The sequence below is a fragment of the Molothrus aeneus genome, chromosome 5, assembly GCF_037042795.1.
Source record: "Molothrus aeneus isolate 106 chromosome 5, BPBGC_Maene_1.0, whole genome shotgun sequence".
NCBI lineage: Eukaryota > Metazoa > Chordata > Aves > Passeriformes > Icteridae > Molothrus > Molothrus aeneus.
The window spans coordinates 58354088-58376482 of record NC_089650.1 but is presented as its reverse complement, the minus strand read 5'-3'; the positions used below and the strand labels follow the sequence as shown (position 1 = coordinate 58376482).

Below are 22395 nucleotides of genomic sequence, written 5' to 3'. Positions count from 1 at the left end.
ACCCATCTTTGTTTTGGAAGGCAGCTTTAGCACAGGGAGGAGCCCAACTTGATAACAGCATCACACCCATGCTGGATGAAGCCCCAGCCTTGTTATGTTTGGTTCCACTTGCAGAGCCTCATACCTGCTATGCCTGGATAGCTGGAGAGGTGAGGCAGTCTCAGAGGAGACATGCACTGGGCAGGCACTTGTCACCATTGCCACCAATCCTTAAGTCACTGTGTTCAGCCAGGGGGAGAGGATAACAAATTCTCTCTATCATGTGTCTTGTCTATCTGGGGAGCCTGTCCCTGGGAATGCAGGGAGTGAAGGTTAGAGCACAGTACTGACAACACCAAGGTCATGGGCTCCATCCCTGGATGGCCATTCACATAGAGTTGGACTTGACGATCCCTGTGTGCCTGTTCCAACTCAGAATATTCTGAGATTCCATTAGTCTGATACTCTTACACTCCCCCTGGTTCCTCAGCCTACTCACTTCCTCCCAGAGGTGTCACTGAGCACAGGAGATCCTCACTCACTGTGCCAGCAGTCCTGGCACAAGGGCAGTACAATCCTGGCACTGGGGTGGCAGTATGATCCCACTGGAGTTCCACCTGGGCAGCTGTGCTCCTCATGCTGGGTGCAGAGTTAGAGAGGCCTTTCTTCCTGTAGCTGGCAGGGTTTCAGCACCAGTCCTGTGTGCCCTTCTGTGCCAGCTGCTGCCAGACTGTCACATCATGCCCTTGGTGCCACACCATGCCCTGTGTGCCCACCCTGCTGATGGTGCTCCTGGCCCCCAGAGATCCCTACGGGCTTTTTCTATCCTTTGGAGGAAGGCTTGGCCTGGTGCTCCTGGTCCCATCAGCCATGGCATGAGCTGCAGGCTGCTATTGGCCCTCCTCTGAGCTTCCCAAATTCAGACAGTTCCCCCATGCATCTCACTGGAGCACTCCACAGGCAATCATGTCAGCACCAGAGCCACTTCAGTAGGAAGAGATCAGCTACATTTTCCTAAAGTACTCTTCTACCTCTAGATCATTTCTGATAAACTTCTGTCTCACACTCTATGCTACGTGTCAAGAAGTCTGAAACTCTGAAGAGCTGAAATAAAGACTTGAACTCATGATGCCCCCACATCCCCTGAAGTAGAGATAAGCCAGACAGGGTGGTACCCCAACAGAGTAAAGATCTAGCTGACCTTCCTTTGAACAGTCCCTGCTTTTCACCCATACTTTCATAAATTGTCTGTAGACAGAAATGTGTTTAATCTTTGGGATCACTTTTCATAGGTACAGTAGGCCAAAGAGTGAAAAACTGATGATTTAAACTGGAGCACTACTTCTGGTGCAGTTTTGCTTGGGTTGAGAACAGGAGCAATCAAGTAATGGAACATAAAGCAAAATACCAGCACAAGCCACTACTGAGAATCAGTTTGCACCGTTCTGAGTCTTTTTTCAGGAAAAACTGGGTTAATAACATCTGAGCATATGTATATAGCCATAAAGAAGACAGAGGTATTTCTCAGTTTTATTAATGTGAACCTGCATTTGATGCAGCTGATGACTGTAACCAGCCTCCATGTTACTGCAGCACAGTGCAGTTACTTGCCATGTGCTTGTATATCACCTACTGCAAGGGAAAAGGCACTGGCTCTAAACACATGGAATGTTGTGGCCTGGTCTAAGGCAGTGGGTCATTCATCTCACTCTGATGTGGGATGTGTTGATTTTTGGCCCATTGCATCAGGAGCCATCCCAGCTAAAGACCAAATGGATCCTCCACAGCATGGCACCATCTCTGCAGGACAGCTGACAGCAGGAGTAGCTAACTGTGCTTGAAGAGCTAGAGCTTGCAGTCTTCTTACACCTACTCTTTATTTCAAGGTAAATCAACTTTTTGTTGTTGATAGAGTAAGAGTCAATATTTAGAGTTGTTTGAAAAAAATGGACCTTTGAAAAATATTATGTGATAATGATTGATTTTATTAGAAATGGAACTACTAATTTCCATTCCCTATACATCATCTGTTACTTTAAACATGACATGATCAACTGAAACTTTTTATCACCTGCTTGTTTTCATAGGTATTATTTCCATTTATTTTTGTTCATTGTCTCCTTTTAGGTTTTGTTTACTACAGTATATAAATTAATTGAATGTACTACTTCTCATTGATCATACTTCTTTTCGTTAAAAGGAGAAAATATTTGAAAAGTAATTGAATTAATGGTATATATTGGTTCTGTATACACACAAAAAATTACCTCTCCCACAAGTATTTTCAGAATTTCAGCTGTAGGATATTTTAGATCTTAATGAGTCAACTCAATGATAGGATTAGCTCTGTGCACCCAATCTGACCACACCTAACATAGCTCAACAAAAGGCAAACATACAGAGGGAGAAACCAGGTGTAATGTGCATGGTAAGAAACAGTTCCCTGAACCTGCTAAAGGTGAACACCTGAGTCTGAAGTCTCAGTGTTCTCACCTGTCACATCCATTTGAAGTAAATGAGTATTTGGTACCTTTGTAAATCAAGCCCATATAGACAACCGATAGGCATCTCAGGGATTCCAGTCAGAGAAAGAAAAAAGCACAGAAAATAAATCTAGTGTTACAGTAAATTTATCCCGTAACTTTTCTAGAAGGAAAAACTTTTGCTTGAAGTGTTGTCACATGGATGTTGATTAGTTGCCCATGGAGTCAGTTAATGCTCTGGGAGTGCTCATCAGCCATCTGTTCAGTGACTTCCAAGCATCTTGGAAGGAGAAAGGTCTGTTCAGTGCTTAAGACAGCTTTGCTCAGGAAGCCATATGCAACAAGGATATTAAAGCACAAAAAAGCTCCCAAGAAGCCCAGTGAAAGCTAGTGGGCTTTCACTCATTAAAAGTGAAACTGTGACAAGTGATGTGGAGGGATGTTGACTTACCCTGAACGTTGCTTTAGATTAAAAATCTTTGTGTTGGATGCTGTTGAGTTCCTCCCTGAAGCACACACCGTCACTGCAGAAATCAAACTGTTCCCAGGCTTTAGTTTAATCATCCATACACATCTGCCACAGAGGTGAACATCCTTAAGAGTCCTGTGTCTTAGCAATAGCTATGAGTTACTTATGATTCTACGTCGTGTGAAGAACTTCTCCAGGAAACAATGCAAAATAATGTGCAAATAATGAATAATGAGAAAAATGAGAATAATGAAGATGGAAATGGAGCAAAAATCATCCCCATGTGAGCAGACTAATAACCAAGGGCTGGTTTTGTACTACTGACATTACAGAATTTGCAAAAAACCTGAAAAGGAAATTAATCAGAGCTCTGTCTTGCAAATGCTCTAAGTCCTGCCCGATAAACTGCTTTTAGAAAACTAAACTTTTCAACAGTAAATCCTTGCTGAAGTGTAAGGCACGTGATATCTGTAAGAATATTTTACAACAAAAGCATACTTAAACTTGGCTACAAGAGGAAGTAGATACAATGAGTGTGATGTGATTTGTCTTTTGTTACAGGATATCTTCAGCAAAAAGGAGAAGTACAATAAACTGAAGCTGGAATTTGCCTTGATCTGAAAAAAAAAAAAAAAAGAAAAAGAGTTTTTTCTTCCTGCTACATTTGAACCCAAAATCTGTTTTCAGTTCACAGTGGTTTTTAGTTAAGTTACAACATAGAAACCATCACAGCTCTGATTTCCAGGGGAAGCTTATTTTGGAAGGTGGTAAATACAACTTAAAAAGCAATCTCAAAAATAATTTTTGTAACACCGCTTTATGAGAAAATGCAGAGGACATGTGGTTGTTATTGTACCTCAGCTTATTTTTTTGAAATTAAACAATTTAAATGTTCATATGTGTTGGCCACCAGCTGCTGTACCTTATTACAGTTTAAATAGCCAACCTGGAATAAGAAATCATTATTTTCTCAAAACGAATTTTGCAGAAGTATATGAGGTTATGTATTTTTATTGTTGCATGCTTACATGTTGCCACAGTATTTTCCTGCTAGCACCTGGCTCAGTGGTGGGGGCTTTTTTAACAAAAGCCAGGAACCCAGCTGTCCTTTCCTGAACTGATGCAGACCTGTACTGGCTGTCTTTACAAGGAGTGTTAATAAAATAGATACAGGAATCTTCAAGAAATGGGCTACAGCTTGTGTGGTGAGGTTGCCATGAGGAGGGGTGGCTGTCAGGCACATGGGTGAGCCACAGGCTTTTGGGTGAGCCAAAAGCCACTCATGGTAAGAACAGGCTGCATGAAGTATTTTTAGGTGGATCTAAGCTGACTTCGGTTATTTCAAATTTTAAACATGTGCGTGGATATGCAGGTGAGGGGTGTTCATATGTAAATGTTCATATAATATTTTCAGCTACTCAAGTTTTTATGAAGACATCCCAAGTTGGGCAGCAGGGGGCTGGGAGTCTGGGGAGGGTGAAGCAGAAACCTGGAAGTGGAATGAGGTTGTCAGAGGTTATCCAGTATATGTTTCTAGTTGGATGTGAGTTCATCAGAAGATTGGGCAGTATTAGTGTTGTACTGGTTCTCAAAGGAAATTGAAAGCTGCATTTTTTGGAGAACAAATTTCAGCCCTGTTGATAAATCAGTATCTGTAAATGAACTGGTGCCAGTCTGCTGGCAGCTGTCATTCAGGTGGGATCCTGCTCTCCCTGCTGGAGAGGGCTCACATGGCATCTAAGGAGCACCAGAAAGTCAAGGAAAATCTGGTGTGAAGTAAGGTCAAACCAAATGAAAGTCCACTTCTCATTGCCTGCTCTAGATGGCCAACACTGCTGAGTGGACACTGAATATACATTATTAAGGTATATTCTTCTGGTGAGATTTTAAGCCTCAGTTTTCTACATATAGAGGATTTGTTTCTTTTACTCTTGCAGTGTTCTACATATGCAATATTCTCTTGAATTGCAGCAATTGTTGCATGTGTTTAAATACTGGTGATAATTATTTTGGTACACAACAATTATCCATGATCAGTCTCACATTGAATAACTGATAATGTCATATATTCTATAAAAGTCAGTTTTGTTTAGGTTGGGAAAAGGATGTTTAGTTCATCTGTGAGTGTAGATCTTATGTGAGAGAATATTAAAATTGTCAAGAAATAGGTATGAGATGTAATGTAAAGTTCCTTTATGCAACTAGGCCTTCACCCCTTTAGCCCAGCACCTAATCTATGACAGAGGTGAGAGATTATCTTATTTTACATGAGGTCAAGGTGTAACAGATGGAATTGAATCAGAAGAATGGATTTTACTATTAGTCCCAATGTTTGTTACCTTTAGAGATTGTTGCTTCTATAGCACCCATTTGTACACATATGGATCTCCAATTTTTTTTTTTTTTAATTTTCCTTTGGATCTTTTACTTCTCTGGCATCCTATATCCGTTAGTTTTCTTAACATAATTTCATGCTGTGTGAATAAATATTGCTTTTTATTTTTTTTGAGTGTAGATGTTGTCATTTGTATGTTGCAGTCTGTACCCATAACCTCTAAGCTAAATATAACTTTATATTCTCTTTGTTTAAATGAATAATTAGATTTTTTTTAATTGAGGGGCTTTAAAAAATTTTTTGACTTGATGTATATGTCATTGTGTATTTGATTTTTAAACACTTATTATATTTTTCATTGATAGTAAATTTTTTATGATATCTCCAGCATAACTTATTTTTAGGTGGAGACAGTAAATAAATAGGGAAAAAAAGACCTTTCAGTTTAATCAGGAGTAATTTTTCATGACAGTAAGTTATGGGAGGTGCACCAGTACCAATGGGTAAGGAGTGTTACCTCTGCCAATACTTTCTGAACAACAAATTGGGGTAGTAAGTTGATTTGAGCAAGTTTCTAGTCTCATCTTTAGCTCAGAGCAGAAAAGTACTTTTTAGTTTTCACTCTTATTAACAGTACAGAAGCATAGTGGGTAATAAAAAGGTAGCCATCTGCCATCCAATAAGTTATTTAATAAGTTTCTGCTACAGAATCTTTAATACTGAAAGTGGTGTACAAGCCAGACCTATCAAGGATGCCTGTTATCTCAGCTTGAGTTTACAGATGGAAAGAAATCTGTCCACTTGTTAATAAAGCAGTTTTTATCCAGGCACTGTCTAGTCAGTAAGCATAAACCTTTCCAGGATTACTTTTTTCAATAGACCTTTTTTTAAAAAAAACCACATCAGCATTACTAAATAGCCAGTGTTTCACTACAAATGGCTCAAGTGATTTTACACTGCAAGATACTTCAGTCAAAATTAATTAAGTATCAGGGCAGAAAAGATTACCAATCACAGAATTCTACAAACCTTAAATATATGTGGAAATATAATTCCTGTTGTGATTTTTCTGTAGAAAGATACTATTCTAATGCTCACATAATTTTAATTTTCTTTTTAGACTCGCTTTAGAAAAAGAAATAATGAAGTCAGTACTACTCTTTCAGCTGAATTCATTTTTTGAATGAAAGAGCAGCCCTCCTATTAGATATCTCACTTAAAGCACCATTTCCATTTCCAACAAAACAAATGAACTCTTTGTTATTAGTTTTTAATTTTACCTAGGAAGGTCCACAGACTTTTTTTTTACCTACTATTAAGCTAAGAATGAGTTTTTTAATGAAAGCTATGTTGAAAGCTGGTATTTTTTAAAAAAGTGATCTAATACCTTTTTTAAAGGCTTTTTTTTATTATTTAATACTTTGTAAAGGTTTTTAACATTGTATTGCATAAGATAGGAACAGTGTTTTCAATGAGTGTTTCAAATAATTTCCTTTTATGAAAAAGACATATCTGGAGTTTTAAACATTTGTAAGCTACAAGAGTTGAAATTTAGGGAAGTCACTGAAGCAAGTTATCAATCAGTGAGTAACTAAGGAAAAGGAGATAACTACTTGTGTAAAAGAGGTAGTCATGCATGACTTCTTGCTAACGAAGACCAAAACCAGGACAGTATCAAAATAAGCAATCCTCTGGAGACTTGGCCACCTTATCTAGACTAATGAAACCATTATTTTTCTTCAGGCTTTTCTTCTAAAAAAATCTCTTGTATTATTAGGTTTTGTTGATGGGATGTTCTGAATGCTTCTTCCTAAAGGTGCGACTGCATTTGACACATCAATACCAGGTCATTTGGTGTCTTATCCAATGTCCACCAAGACATTTGGAAGTCCTTTTGATTAGTTCTTTTAATTTCAACCTAATCCCATGCTGTTTGTAAAGTATGGCAATGATCTCAATAGCTCCACTTGCATATATATATATGTATATGTGTGTGTATATATATATATATATATATATATATATATTTCTATCTATTTTTTCTTAGAAACTATCCCTTGTGTTTTGTGTTTTCACCCCTTGTGTGTAGAGAATTTTCATATCTATCAATATTATCTGCAGACCTGAATGAGAATGGGAGCATAGACACCACTTAGCCTCCATTCTTTATGCATCAGAAAAAGCTGCTAACATTATTTTTTGTTTATTTCAGGTTTCTTTTCTCCATGGAAAACTCCAAAGCCTGTAAGTTTTCTTTCAAAATTGTACACATTGAGTTCATAAGATGGCTATCATGCAAAGCAAATTTCTGTAGACTGTCACCTACCCATCCTGTTCCCAGCTCATGGGACGCCTCTCAGCAGTGCCCCAGCTCCAAGTGACACAGCACCAGGGGTGGCTTCCCTGAAAAGCTCTGAGGGTCTGTTGACTTGGAGTCTGCCAGAAGCGGAAGAAGGAAAATCCTCACGTTAAGATGGGTGGCAAGAACCGGAAATGTGGAGGTTTAAAAATATGAGGTCTGGAGAAGAAGGGAGCAGAAATGAGTCCAGTCTAGTCTTCTAGTTGGAAAATTCTTTGAAATTAACAACATGCACTTTTTCTGGTTTACAAGTGGCTTGAGTTTAACATCCTCAAAGAGATTGTTACTCTTTCTTGCATTAGGAGATCTAGAGCTGCAATAGTCACACTTCAAATAAGAGCTTGGGCTAGATAACTGACTGAGGCTCCTTTTAATCAACTTTTCTATGTTTCTATGATTTTGACAGTAAAACCCAAGGTGTAAAGACTTTCCACTGTAGGACTGTAAGCAATTACTGTGTTTATTCTGCTGACACCACATTATATAATTTTTTTCAATTTGTGACAGCATTCACAGTATAAAACAAATTCATAGGGTACTATTTTTGGTTGTCTGGTTTGTTTTATTATAGGAAGTTGTTTGGTTTTTTGGGTTTTTTTGGGTTTTTTTTGTTTTGTTTTTTTTGTTTTGTTTTTTTTTTTTGTTTTGTTTTGTTTTTTTTGTTTTTTTTTTTTTGTTATTTTTTTTTATTTTGGCTTTTAAATTGAGATTTTACAGACCTTAGAGCAATTCTTAATTCTCCACAAGAGTGTGTAGAGGAAATAGATCCTGAAGACTCCTAAGAGCAATGGGAATAACATTAGCAACACTTTTTAAAGGACTTAGAGGCTTCTCACTGGGGAGCAGGCAGGGGAAGTACATTAAATCTGAACTTTACATACTCTCATATTGGAACATGGCATGCTTAAATTTTGCCAAAATAATTTTTGTACCCTGTCAAGTACAAATAGCAATTAATCAGCTGATGCAACTTTGTCAGACTGCTTCAGCTTGTAGTGGTTTTGCTGTAAAAGGATAGAGTCTGTATACAATACATTGGAATAAGTATTGCATAAGTTGCTTTGCTCATCTATGTAGCAGGACATTTTTGAAAATAAATTGGATTATTAAAAGCTGGCTTGCTCTCACCAGTTTAAGACTCCTGAATTGCTGGAATGTTCGACTTTTAATCTCAGATAAAAAGTGAGGAAATAGATAGCTTGCTGCTCTCTTGTTAAAGATCCACATTTGAAGACCTCCTCCTGTCCATACTTTGCCCTTTTATGTACACATCAAATATATAAATATCAGTGTATTTATTGTTGATAATTTTTGCAATATCTCATTATATAAATAGTATGGTTGTTCATGCTCAAGAAGCACTTGCCAATAATCAGGATCTAGAAAAACAACCTGAGTTGATGTAATTTTTCATGCAATGATGTGAGGAAAACCAGGGCTTGCAGAACAATATAACACCATTGTGTGCTGTACCTGCAGGCAGACTCACTGCTCACAGCCACTCTATTTTGGGGTAATCTCAGCAAGAGATTTCACTAATGATTAACTGAGTTAAGGTAGTGTGAATTCCTCTGTCTGGCACCACTTTTAACTAGAGAAATAGTCAGACATAAATTTCTCATGTCCAAGGCCTGAAGATTGAAACCAAGTGCCTGCAGCACTGCGTGCAGACAGTCTGAAGCAGTAAGGCCAGCACAGGAGGTTTAGAAAGCCTCCCCAACACCTCAGCACAGCCTTGATCTGTGTAACAGCAAAGGAAAGCACATTAACCTGGGATAACAGGTTAATAAGATATTTCCAGTGATTCCTGTGTATATTGTACATATTTTATATGTGTATATCATGTATAATATTAGTGCAAAACGACCATGAGCAATATCACCAAACCATTGCCCCAGTTTGGAGTTAATGCCCTTCACTCACTACTGTCCTTACTCACTTTCAAGAATGCCTTCTTTTCTGGAGTAGCATTATGATAACTTCCATTACTGAATGCTAGGTGACTGTTTAATTAGTTAATACAGGTTTGGGAGATATAATTTCCCTTCTGTTTATCTGCTTATTTAGCTGGTTGAACTTCACACTTGAAGATTTAGAGCAAACCAGCAAGCAAGAGTTAGATATATGGGACCCAGTAGGGTTTTGCCAATTGATCTCCAGTTTCCTGTCCTTTCTCCAGGGTAAAGTTTGCTCATCAAAGATAATGATATTTTCCTTTCTTTTTTTAAATCTTTCTTTAAGTATTTTTATTTTGTCCAGTTTCACATTTTGAAAGAGGTAAGTGATCTATTTCCCCAGCACTTTCCAAGAAATTAGGAATCTTTCACTTCTAGACAGACATGGCCCTGCATGTCTTTCATCTTCATAATGACAAGATAGTTTGGTTTCACTGGCTTGTGTTCTTCTTTTAGATTCCTAAGGGAAGTTAAAGCCTATACATATTTTCCTGGTAATTTCCTGTATCATAAGGAGCTTGAATTGAGCTTAGTTCTTCTTTCCTATTTAGACATAGGGGTCATAATCAGGTGTGTTTCTAGAGACCTTTCAATTTACAATTCCATAATGCAATTATATACTATATATGTGTTTATAGCTACTGGAGGTAATTTCTTCAAGGCTCAGAAGTAGTACTGTGCTATCCATGTGACTTACCACACAGGTTAATTTACCCAAAGGGCAATTATTTGCAGAGGATAAATTTATCTTGATATAGAGGGTACCTGAAGATACCCAAAGTAAATTCCTAAGCTATTTTAATGGCAGCTTGAGTATTTCCATATGCCACTGTATTGCACAGAATGTACATACTTAGAGTTTTGAATGAACCAGCCCTACTTACTGCTGAAATTCTGACAGAAGCACGTTTTGAGTTATAATAATACTTTGTAAAATAACTGAAAATGGCCAATATCTATAATCCATGTGTTCTTAAGTATGAGCCTAAGAAGGTCAGATCACCAGGGATATGCAGCAGGATAATTATTCAGCATATTCACCAGGAGGACGCTAAAACATCTATAGTCCACACATACTTGGTGTGAAAAAAGCCTGATGCAGTTAATCATCAGAACAGAGAGTAAAGATTACCTGCTGACCCAAACACCTTCTGAAACCAAGGAACTAAAGACAAATGATAGTCACAGAATTTGTAGAGCAAGCCCACTATAAACCTGCAATCATCTTTGATAAAGCTTTGCTGATACAACAGTAGAAGTCAGTGGAATTTAATTACAGATGAGTTTGTTTCCAAGAGGCATTTTTTGTGTAATTACCATTGTTGGGTTATGTGTGAGAACACACTGTTCTGGAGGCTTTACCACCCTTGTCCTCAGGAGGGGTTATAGGAATAGCTAAGTACTCATTTCCTGGGAAAAACATTTGTGTTTTGTTTAATTTAGCCTCTTCAAAGAAATTTGCTAATGCAATTTGATTAGTAGCCAACTTCTTCAAGAAATAAAAAAGCAGATCCTCAAGCCATCTTTAGCACAGCCTATCATATCTTCAAGTTTGATGTACATGTAAGACTGCTAAAGACAGTCTTGAAAAAAGCGTGAACTGAGGTGTCTTTCATGCATAGACAATAGGCTGTTGTAGGCTTTCCTGTAAATGGCCTGGAAGATTTGAAAGCCTTATCCTGTGCTTGGTTGTATAATGCCACTTTAGTGAGATTTTTTGAACACTAGATGCCTGAATATGTGCTGTAATAATTTTCTCTTCGGTTTTGATTTGTTTTGATTTTCTTTTGGTTTTGACTTTGGTTTATTAAATCTTCTGTTGGAGCTGTAAATTCTGGTCCCAGTTACAGTTATCTCCTTCTCCCTGGGCAGCTTGTTATTTTCATGTATTCTCAGAAGATACAGCACTATGAACTTTCACTTGCTACACGGTCTGTCCCTCCTTTGCTAAGCACTACCTTCATGTATGTTATGCATTTTGATGAATCTGATAATCGTGTCTTTACAAAGTGACAGATTCCATCTTTAGCAAATAATTTCCAGTAGCTCAGCACATTCTGTGAGAGGCACTCCACATGCTCCAGAGGTAATGCTGGGCCTAATCTTACCTGAGAAAGGTCACATCTTGCCATGAGCAACAAACTAAGGAGTAAATTTAACCAAGTCATTTTATAAACAGCACAACACACTCCTTTCATTTCAAAAGGCAGCAAACAGATTTACTAATTTTACAAAACACATCCTCAACAGAAATCACTGGTTTTGGTCTCATTGTGGAAGCGACAGTTTTTGCAAAACTTTATTTTTATTTTCTGTATGTTTTTATTCCAGATGATGGAACGATGGGAGAATCAAGGCAGCCCTCAAACAAGTGTGTCTGCTCCAGCTATGCCACAGAATATTCCCTATCCACCCACTCTTCACAGGAGTTCATTTCCTGATTCAACAGAGGCCTTTGATCCACGAAAACCTGACCCGTATGAGCTGTATGAGAAATCAAGAGCTATTTATGAAAGTAGGCGTAAGTGAAAGCTCTCTTGACCCTGCTGGCCATTTAGTACTTAAAATTTTGCCTTTGAATGTGTCACTGTTGACATGATTTTCTGTAATTATCTTTTGTAATTTAAAGAAACTACATTTTTTTCCAGTAAATAGAGTCCATTGTAAATGTTTCAGAAATTGTACACTTATATTTTTCCTTAGATCTTACCTAAATTCTCATATTTGACTTTCATAGGTGTTTTTTCCTTATATTTTTGATCTCCTCATTTTGACTGTTAAGTCCTTGGTGAAGCACAGTATATGTCTCACCACATTTTACTGTGTTTTTTTTTATTTCATAGTCAACCAATAGGAAGATGTGAATTTATCAATGAAAAAAGAGTGTCACATGCTTTCACTTCAAAGTGACATTTTTTTAAGAAATTTCAAATGTATTTTTTTTATAAAAATGTCTTTGACAAGTTTTTGCATTGTCCTTGGTAGTTAGAAAGTAACCCAGAGCATAAAGTACTGTTTGAAGACCTACACAAAACAGTACTGAGCCATTGAGATGCTCATATTGATTTAATTTCTCATGGTTTTGGAAATATAGCCCATATTTTTGACAGCAAGAATAAAAAGGCTTAGACTTATTTACTCTTTTTGTAAAGAACATTTTAGCTAAAAATTTTGTTCTAAATTGTCTGCAGCCTTTGCACTTACTAAGATAAATTCTTAAAGATAGTTAACTTTTTTACTGAAAGGTTTCTCACCACTACCATTACTTGCATATGCCACTTTTCAGTTCATTTTGTAAAATACTTGAGCCTATGGACCAAAATATGCTGTAAATTACACATAAAATATTGGAGTTGATTCAGACGAGCCCATTAAGTTAGCTGGGCCCAGAGACCTGGAATGTTCAAATTTCTTCAGCATGCAAAGGGATGGTCTGAAGGAAATACATTATTGTCCCCAACACTGGGTTCATACCATTCTTACTTGCCTTGCCTGATACGTGAATTACAGCATCAGCATCTCCCCTTTGGCTTTGGCATTCCCAGTCCCCACAAGAATGGACATGCTGGAGGAACACCAGAGTTCATTTCACATCAACTCCAAGTGAACCCTGATCTAGTCTCAAAGCTGCACATCATAGTCCTCAGTTCTTTCCCACTGTGGCCAGTGCCACCATCTTCTGCCACACTGATCCTATTAGTGGAACACTTTTCAATATAGATTGTCACCCTAAAACTCACTTTCCATAATACAGATTTTTTTTTTTTGAGGGAGGCAGTTGTTGATGTTTTATTTAACTCCATGTACTTAAATAAATTGCTGGCTTTTTTGAGGAATACCAGCATCTTACCACGATATCTTACTCACCCTAAATATGGATTTGAGTACTTAGACCCCTGTAAAAAAAGTATTTAATCTTAAATTATAAACTGTTAGGCATAGAAACTAAACTTTCCACTACATTTACAAACACCATGTAGTCCAGGTTGGCTGGTATTCCCAAGGCAATGTACAAAAAAGAGACTATTATTTTTGAAATTTTAAAACTCATTGAAGTATGAATCAGGATACTGTGTGGAGTAGGCCAAATAGGTTTGAAAGAAGAGTAATTTTGATCAAAGATTGGAAATAGTTTTCAGACATCTCCCTTCTTTCACTTTCTCTTGTACATACATTAAGGGCTAGACTAGTATATAAATAAAAACATTTGCTTGAACTGCCATGTTATTCTCCAAAGTGATAGAATTGGGTATATGATAAATTAAAAGGAAAATAATCCATTCCACAGTTAGAAATTATTTTATGTAGTTCAGCACCTCTACTGAAAAAACTCTTGGCTTTGTATAGAGCTCTAACAAACAGAAAACCCTTTACAAATAATAATTTCCCATATCAGTAGCTTTTAGAAGTGATGAAGTTTAACAAAAATCTTTCCACTCAACAGTCAGAACCATCTTCTGTAATTAAAGTCATCAGGCCAAGAATGCCAACTTTGTACATTGAAACAAATATCTCTGGGAGACAATTAGGAAAATTTTGTAAATGCCATATGGATATATGACACATGTATTTATATGGCATTTTCTTTCCTCCTGATCCCTAATCTATGCTTGATCCATGTGTGCCCTTCATAAAACTGTGGGAATATAGATCTGATGTCAACCACAAAGATTCACTTACCCCCCAGAAGACTATATACTACATTACAAGATATATTACACCATGCAATATTCATGGGTGCTTTCTTCAAGTTTTCTGAGCCCTTCTTTGACCAACATGAACTCTTATCTTTTACTTATATGATCTACTGTGTTAAGGAGTATATGCTTTACAATAGGAAGAGCATCTAACAGGTGGGTTGGAGTTATGCTAAAGCCTGTGTTTTACTGGTATAATTGCATTTGAGTTCGGTCAAAAAGGCAACTGGAAACTCTATGTGAGATGTTTTCAGCCAGCTGCCTAGAAAACCAAATAATTAAAAATAGTGAAGCTGCTAGGCCCAAAACAAGAAATTGAGAGATGAAAAGCAAGACTGCAGTAACCTTATCCTAGATTTCGATCAGTGTCCCATCTTCCAGCTAATCTTGGAAACTTAATTTCCTATCTTCTTTCTCCACTATCCCCTCAACATTTTCTCTAAGATTTGATTCCACTAGTTTCCAACCAGATCTTGTCTGCATTCATTCATATCCCTTATTTATAAATAGCTACCTCCAAAGATGTCTATTCTCCCTGACATTTTTTTTTCATGAATGCCATAAGCACACATTTTAGCAAATTTGATTTGTCAAGCCTTAGCACCACATAGTTGTCCTGTTTCCTGAAGATAGAAACAGCAGGAAGGAAATCCATTACTGAGTCAAGTAATTGTCATCTAATTTGAATATATAGGAGGGAGAGTTTCAAGACAACACTGTTTCCTACCATATGGCAGTGTCAGGTTGGTTATCTTTCGGAAGAACATACCCTAAAAGTGCACAGGAAAAGTTCAACTACTTGTTTTTTTTAAGTACTTCTTATCTCAAAGCAAGTCTGTCTTATCTCCTGGCAAGACCTTCTTTTCATCTTCATCTTCTAAAAATAGGGCAGAGAAGTGAACAATCATGACCCAAAAAATTCAAAAAAAAAAGAGATAGTGCAAAATTTTTTGTTTCTTTCATAGTGAGACTGTTACTAAACAGTTAATATTTGGAACTTCTATAGCTCTGATTTTCTACAGAGCCTTTTATCATAGGGTTTCCCCACAGTCAGCACTCAGCAGGGCCTCATAAAATTCTCCTGCTTCCCAGTCAGAGAGGGAGTGAAGCAAGTTATGAAAAACAGGGTAGTTCTGTGAGGAGCACAAGGAACATGACTCAGAGCAAGAACTAGACCAATGTATTGCCTCTAGCTCATGCCTACCTAATGATAGCAAGAAGAGGGTTGCAAGCAGGAAGTCTCAATGAAAAAGTATGATTTTCATTCTACAGAAATGTTTTTCCACCTAAGGAACATGAAGAACCTTCAAGACCCTGTGTGATGGGAAGATTTCAGTTTGTAATGGTTACATATGAATTGCAAAGCACTATTACTTCTGCATGGAAATAGTTCACAGAGGCAATCAAATGATGCATTAGTACAAAAACAGAGTGCAGCTCTATTTTGGAAGTCATAGTACCTTTGAAAATTGTTTGTCATGAGTTAGCTGATACCTATCAGGTCTTCCCTCTTAGCTGTCACCTATCCCTATGGTCAAAGCTCCAAGTAGATAAAAAAAGATCATGAGGGGTGTCCAAACACTGAGGAGGACTACCATGTCATCTAAATAACTGCTTAAAAGCAAAAGATGGGAAATTGGCTCATGCTTTCTTTCTTTACTTTGTCTCTCTGGTTTGGGTTTTTTTTTTTTTTCTTTTTTGTTTTGGGTTATGGGTTTTTTTTTTACTCTCTTCCCCATCTCTTCTTATTTCTTCTGCATGCTGAAGAATACCTACCTAACTTTCTGCTGTGATGTAATTCTCTCAACTGGATACTTTTTCATTTTTTCTGTTCTTCTATTAATTCAAAGCAAAACCTTTGTCTCCTTTCTCCTTACGAAAACTGTTAGAGTGTAAGTGACATTGTGACTCTCCCCATAACCAGTTTAGGTACAAAAGGTAGAAAATGGAACATCAGATCAGGAATTTCCTATTAATGAAAAAATTATGGCTTCATATGTACCAGATTAAAACAGCTGTCACTGGAGCCCTTGAGTTATCATTAGGAGACCTCATTCAGCTGAATTTAAAATTTTTGCTTTTATAAATTCTCCTTCTCATGTCTTATATTTTATATTGAACTCTGTTTATTGTAGATTCACAATTTATAAAAAACTTTATTCAGACACCCCTGTAGGTAGACATTAGTCAACCAGGAGTGACAAAGCTCTTGGGAATCATAATTCCATAATATTTCTCTAGTTATAATAGAAATTTGAGGTTATATTCCTCTAAGGAAAGAGGTAAAATAATTTTTTTTTCATTGATTGGGTTATATTTGTCCTTCAGTTAGTGTGGTAGCCAAGGCTGGTGATGTGACACAGAAATGCCAGTAGGAAGAATGAGATAAGCCAGTGATAAGCTCTCATTAAAAGTGAAATCTGAACAATTACAGTTCCACCTTTAGCTGGAAGGGCAAAAGTAACTTTCTTCAAAATCTCCCATGCTATTTTCTCCTCTGACCACAGTATTTTGAATTTCTTAAGTCGCTTTCAAATCTATCAGCTGTTTTATGCAATGCATTAATTTTTTACTGCCAGAGATTTTAACAAATTGGAAAGCAACCAAAAAGCAAAGTTCACCAACACCTGTGAAATATGTAAATGGAAAATGTATTTGCATAACTTGCCTCCACATAATAAGGCACATTCTTTGGCAGACTTATAAATACCTTTCTGTAAGGGTCACAGACAAGCACTTCAATTCATATTCACAGGTTACATTTCCTCTGGAGCATCACTCCAGGTTTTCAGCACAGATATGCATTAAAGTAGGAAAGATTTGTCAGACAGCATTACACTGATCCATAATGTGTAACTACAAAAACACCAGTCTTGCAGAAAAACACTAAGGCAATCAGGGTTTCCCAAATTTGATACTCATGGATATAAAAAAAAATATTAGGTCTAGCACTGAATGCATGACCACCTGAGGGGTTTTATGGCATAGTCTACAGCTAAGCAAAATTTTCCTGACAGTGCTTGTTGGCTGAAGAGCTACACTTAAAATTAAAGATTGAAATTATTAAAAATTGAAGGAAATTTTTCACATAATTGGTACTACTACTTTTTTCAAATAATGTTTTCCTGACAAAAAATTGCCTCTAACATTTTTTCCCTTTTTTGCTCATTTTTAGTCTAAAAAGAAATCAATTTTGGTTATGGTGCTTTAACATATATGTGCACACATCTGTGCACAGGTGCATATAAATGCAGAACTATGATAGCACTAAAGACATGGTATTCTGAAGTATTGTAGAAAGGGAGTTTTGTATGGGTGAAGGGCTTGGGACTGTAAGCTAGAAAATCAAGTTCTAGTTTCAAACCTTCCTTGCCCTCAGTTTTCCATATCCTTCAACATTTCTATTCACCAGTTAGTGCCCTTTATGTCAGTAAGTCATGCCTGCCTTCCCTTAGTAAATAAAAGTGTTGGAAAATGGCTAAGTAAAGGTCTATTATCATCAAACTACTCCTTGACCTAGAGTAGGAACAACTGAGGCATAGGAAGGGAATTTCTCAAAGCAATTTCCAAACAGTCCATGTTGGTGTTTTCCTTCCATCTATTGCTACCCTAAGTAACAGCATGGAGATGGTCTAAGAACTGATATTATTAAATTAATATAACTCTTTTTAATAAGAGATGATATACAATAAAAGGAGAGGAAATTTAGCAGATTAATGTCAAATGGTTTTATATTGTTCATCACTGCAGAAAGAGTTACTCACCATGACAAAATGGATTTGTTGCTTATAAGAACTGACAGGGAAACCAAAAGCACTTTCAAATGGAATTATGAGTGTATAATCATCACAGTGCCATGGATGTAAAATGATTTTGATTGCTGGATTGCAAAGTAGGTCCCTAATGACCTCTGCTAATATGAAGTGTCAGCTTTACAGCTGATGGCAGTGTTAAAGATGCAGTATTTCTTTCTCTTTAGCAATTTACACTTTACTAAAAGGTACACAAAGAGATTTTGATCTGCAAAGTGTCAGCGTGGACTTAAAGTAAAAATTTAAGAGAACTGACTTGTAGGCATAGGGGAGTTGGGGCATGAGACAAGTGGGTGCTGCATTGCCTATGGGCTGTGGCAAACTGCTGCTTGCACAGCTTTGGAAGGGACATTGCAGCATAATCACACTCATTCTTCTCACTTGTGAAACTCCTGTTCACCTGAAGCATGGCTAGTAGTGAGATGCTGAAATACAGATGTTCCCTTGTGCTAGTTTTGTTCCATGTATTTAGCATTCAACAAAGACTGATCCAGAAAACAGCAGAATATGGAAAACAAATATTATCAAATATTGTCCCTACCTTTCAACAGCATAACTCTTCCTCCAGAGAATACCAGTGGCTCCACTGGTGTAAATAAAAATACCCTTGTGTCATGCTGTGGGTGAATTGTGCTCCTGTGGCTGTATCTTGGCAGCAAAGAATCCTGCTATTTTCACCATTGATTTCATATAAATCAGGATTATGTCCCAGGTCTTGTTTGTTGCTTGGCCATTTTCACAAATATTTTACAGTTTTCAGTTTAATATGAATGAGTGAAAGTGAAATAAATCTATTAGAGTAATTTATTTTAGACTGAACAAGAAGGCAGGCATGCAAGCTTTTTACTGTTCTATCTTCTAATAGCAAAATTAATCTTGGCTTTGCATTCATCTGATATGCAAAGAATCATAGAATGGTTTGGGTTGGAAGGGATCTACTTTCAACCCCCAAATCTTGATGTATGGCAAGACTTCTCAAAATTCACAGCTGCATCCCCGTTCTCCAGAGCACAGGGAATCATCACCATGGTGGAGATTTATTTAATATACTTATATACAAACAATAGTTCAGAAGATTTCTTAGTTTTACTTTCCTGATTCTTGTTTCTAGGACAGGTTAGCTGAACTTAAAAAATTAAATCAGTGAATTTAACAAGTATTTTATTATACTTTCAAGCTCTACTTTGTAAGTACTTCATTCCTATTTCACATGAAAGACTACAACTACCCATGGCAATGCAGCTGCAGATGTTTAACCAAAAAGGCATCTCAGGGAGAATACAGAAATTTTATGTCATCATTTTAAAACTTTCAGCACTTTGAATTCATCCTCATGGTGGAGTGTTGGGTAGACTTGTCTCTATGTCCTGACCTCTCCAAAATTTCATTCTTCTACCTCATTTTCTATGAGGTAGAGGCAGGATATCTAACATAGTAAAAAGAATCTATTAAAAGTTTAGCAAAATGTCATAATTAATTTAATAATAAATAAATGGAAAGGTTCAAATTGCCTTGTGTAAAGTTAGTTTCCTATACACCTAATTGACAGATTTCTATAAAACAAAGCTCACTAGGGTCTCTCAGTATTCTGGTAAAATTACCAGCTCAATTTATCCTTAGCAGATAGAAGGCACCAGGATGTGCACAAATTACATGTATTCTGCTCAGCTGAGGACCAGGCCCAGCAGTCCTTTCTCCTCTGTTGGAAGTTGCTTTTCTGTAGGGTCTCTGAGAACAGAATTAGGTGAGTTTTGAAAAAAACTACTTATCTCTGCATTTGACACATGGAGACAGTGCTAATTCAGTCCCTTCCTCTATGTTAAAGGTTCTTTGAAGTTTTCTACTATTTGCTAACAGTTTGCTTGTCGTATGAGCACAGCTATTTAGAGGACATATTTTGTTTTCCAAAGTGTCAGTGACATTACCACAATTATGTGTACTGCCCAGAGACCCATACTGCTGACAGCAGATTCTTCCTAATCTGAACATTGCTTTGCTATGGTCACCAAAACCACAAATCTGCACCTGGGTTTATCTTTCTGGTGATCAGACATTTAAAAACTTTAGGGCTTGGTTCAGCATCTTCAGCATAGCACAGTTCCAATTTTCATGTGTGTGAATTCCTAAACTACAGTGAAAACACATGCTAGGTGCTGAATGGTTGATTACAAGATGATAATTAGCACTGTGAGAATCTACATGAAGTTCTGCAAGGCAAAGGAACAAAAGCAATGTCAGACTTCATGAGAATAGCTTTCAAGGAAACCATTGTTAGGCACTTTTACTTGGCCACAAATAACAGTTCCCAAAAAGGACACTGCTAACTTACTTAAAATGTATAGCTGTCTGTCTTAACAGAGCAAGTTGTTCCCTAATTGGTCACAGTTTGAGAATGATGGTGATTCTTTCACTTTGCTGCTTGAGACCAGTTCTGGGTGATATTAGAGTGACTGCAACGAGAAATAGAAACAGAATGAACCAATCTTAGAGCAGGTCCAAAGAGTAATTCTAGCTGAGTGACCAAAAGAGCTTGTGTACCTTCAAACCTAAAAGCTTATTGAGACTATCAAGATGAAATTGCTTTCTCTACATTAAAATCACTTTGTCTCTTTTAAAAGTTCCATTAAAATCTTGAAAGGCTGTGAGGATAAAAAATCATTTCTCCAAGTTTGCACTGGAGCAGCATCAGTTTCAAAGGTTTTGGTTTTCAGGAGCTGTGCTGGTGCAATATTTTATATTTAGATAGCACGTCTCACTGGAAGGATCCCAAATCACTGTACAAGATCTAAAGGGCATGAAGGAATTTTCTCCTTTAACCATCAAAGTAAAGACATGCAGCCACCTATAAAAAGTCAAACAGCATAGCCCACATGACACAGCTCAACACAGACAGTAAACACAAATGCAACAGGAACACCAAATCCATACTGATGTCCCATTCAGTGGACCTGGATTTTGACAGATCAAGGCTGTTATCTAAACATCCATACCAAAAATTTTTAAGACATCTCCATTCTTGCTAGCCGTCTTTTGGAAAACATCTTTGCCCGGCTACAACCATTTCAGTATTATCTCAAGAGAGCTCTGAATCACTCAGCTGCTGCCATTGCAGCCCATGCTGCCTTTAGGAGGCAGTCCACCAGAAGGCAGGTGGCTTTAGTCTCAACTCTTTCAAAGTTGTACACAGCTTCCCACAGAGGAAATGCTGTATTATGTCTCTCACCACACCCTTTGCCTTAGGAAAATGGTATATACTCATAGCTTGCATCACTGTCCTGCAAATGCTGTTGTGAAAGACCTTACCTCTTCAGAGCATGAAACATGCATGGTATGATATGGTATGATATTCTGGCTTAGAGTCACACAAATGGGATACCTGATTTACACTTTTGTTGTGTGTAGGTCAATAGAAATCACCTCTGGTTTGGAATGTTTTGCAAATCACTCTGGGTGCTGCCAAAATAATAAACCAGAAATTCTTCTTCAGAATATTACAAAATTAGCAAAGGAAACATGACTGAATTCAGCTATGGACTCATCTAGCTTCCTCTAATGCAAGCAAAATAGTTTTATGTGAAAACAAGACAGTTCATTGCTGCACTTCATATAGTGAAATACAAATACTTTGAAACTACCTGCATAAAAAGTATGTTAAAGGGATTAACCTGCATTTCCCTTCATCTACAATCAGTTGTTCTTATTGGCAACATACATCCCTCTGCAAAAAAATCTTCCTCCTTTTAATGATAAAAGACATTTTGCAATGGAGTTGTATAAAAGCAGGGGTCAAGCCATCTGAGGTCAAGTCATCCAAACACACCCATTAAACTTCCACTTTTATTGCTGTGCTAGAATAAGCACAAATATTGTCACTATTTTTTAACAATTTTAACCAAACTAAAATATTTATCTTCATCAGAACATACATTGTGTTAAAGAAACATTACCACCTCAACATCTTTTTCACTTTGCACAGAAATGGCCAGGGAGGTCTCAATCTAGCAGGAATAATGTACAGCACCACATGGAAAGTAAAGAAGAAGGGGAGGAGAAAATAAAATTTCAAGAAAAAATAAAAAATGCATTTTAGTAATTCAAAACACAGCAGAGAAATTGATGCTGCATCTTTAAATAACTTGAGAAATGTATTTCACCTTTAATTCCCCATTTTCCTATTCAGAACAAGTGCTGCCCAGGACTGGTTTTCGAGCGGATTCCTCTGGCAAGTATTCTTCAGCCTTTGTTTTCTGTAAACTAGTTGTCCTCCATTTTATGTTTTAGCTATTCTTTTTTTAATCATTTCTCA

The 22395-nt window shown here is 37.1% G+C and overlaps 1 protein-coding gene across 11 annotated transcripts in view; it reads left to right on the top strand.

Moving 5' to 3' along the window:
• The window catches only part of MAGI2 (membrane associated guanylate kinase, WW and PDZ domain containing 2), a 705904-nt gene that overhangs the window by 605006 nt on the left and 78503 nt on the right, over positions 1-22395 (top strand). For 8 of the 11 annotated variants that reach the window (XM_066550914.1, XM_066550919.1, XM_066550917.1 and 5 more), the window contains 2 exons: positions 7479-7510; positions 11912-12101. In XM_066550914.1, coding sequence (XP_066407011.1) covers positions 7479-7510; positions 11912-12101 — 222 coding nt within the window. Of the gene's footprint in view, positions 1-7478; positions 7511-11911; positions 12102-22269; positions 22312-22395 lie in introns of all 11 variants that reach the window. The other 3 variants (XM_066550924.1, XM_066550925.1, XM_066550916.1) reach the window with 2 other exon arrangements.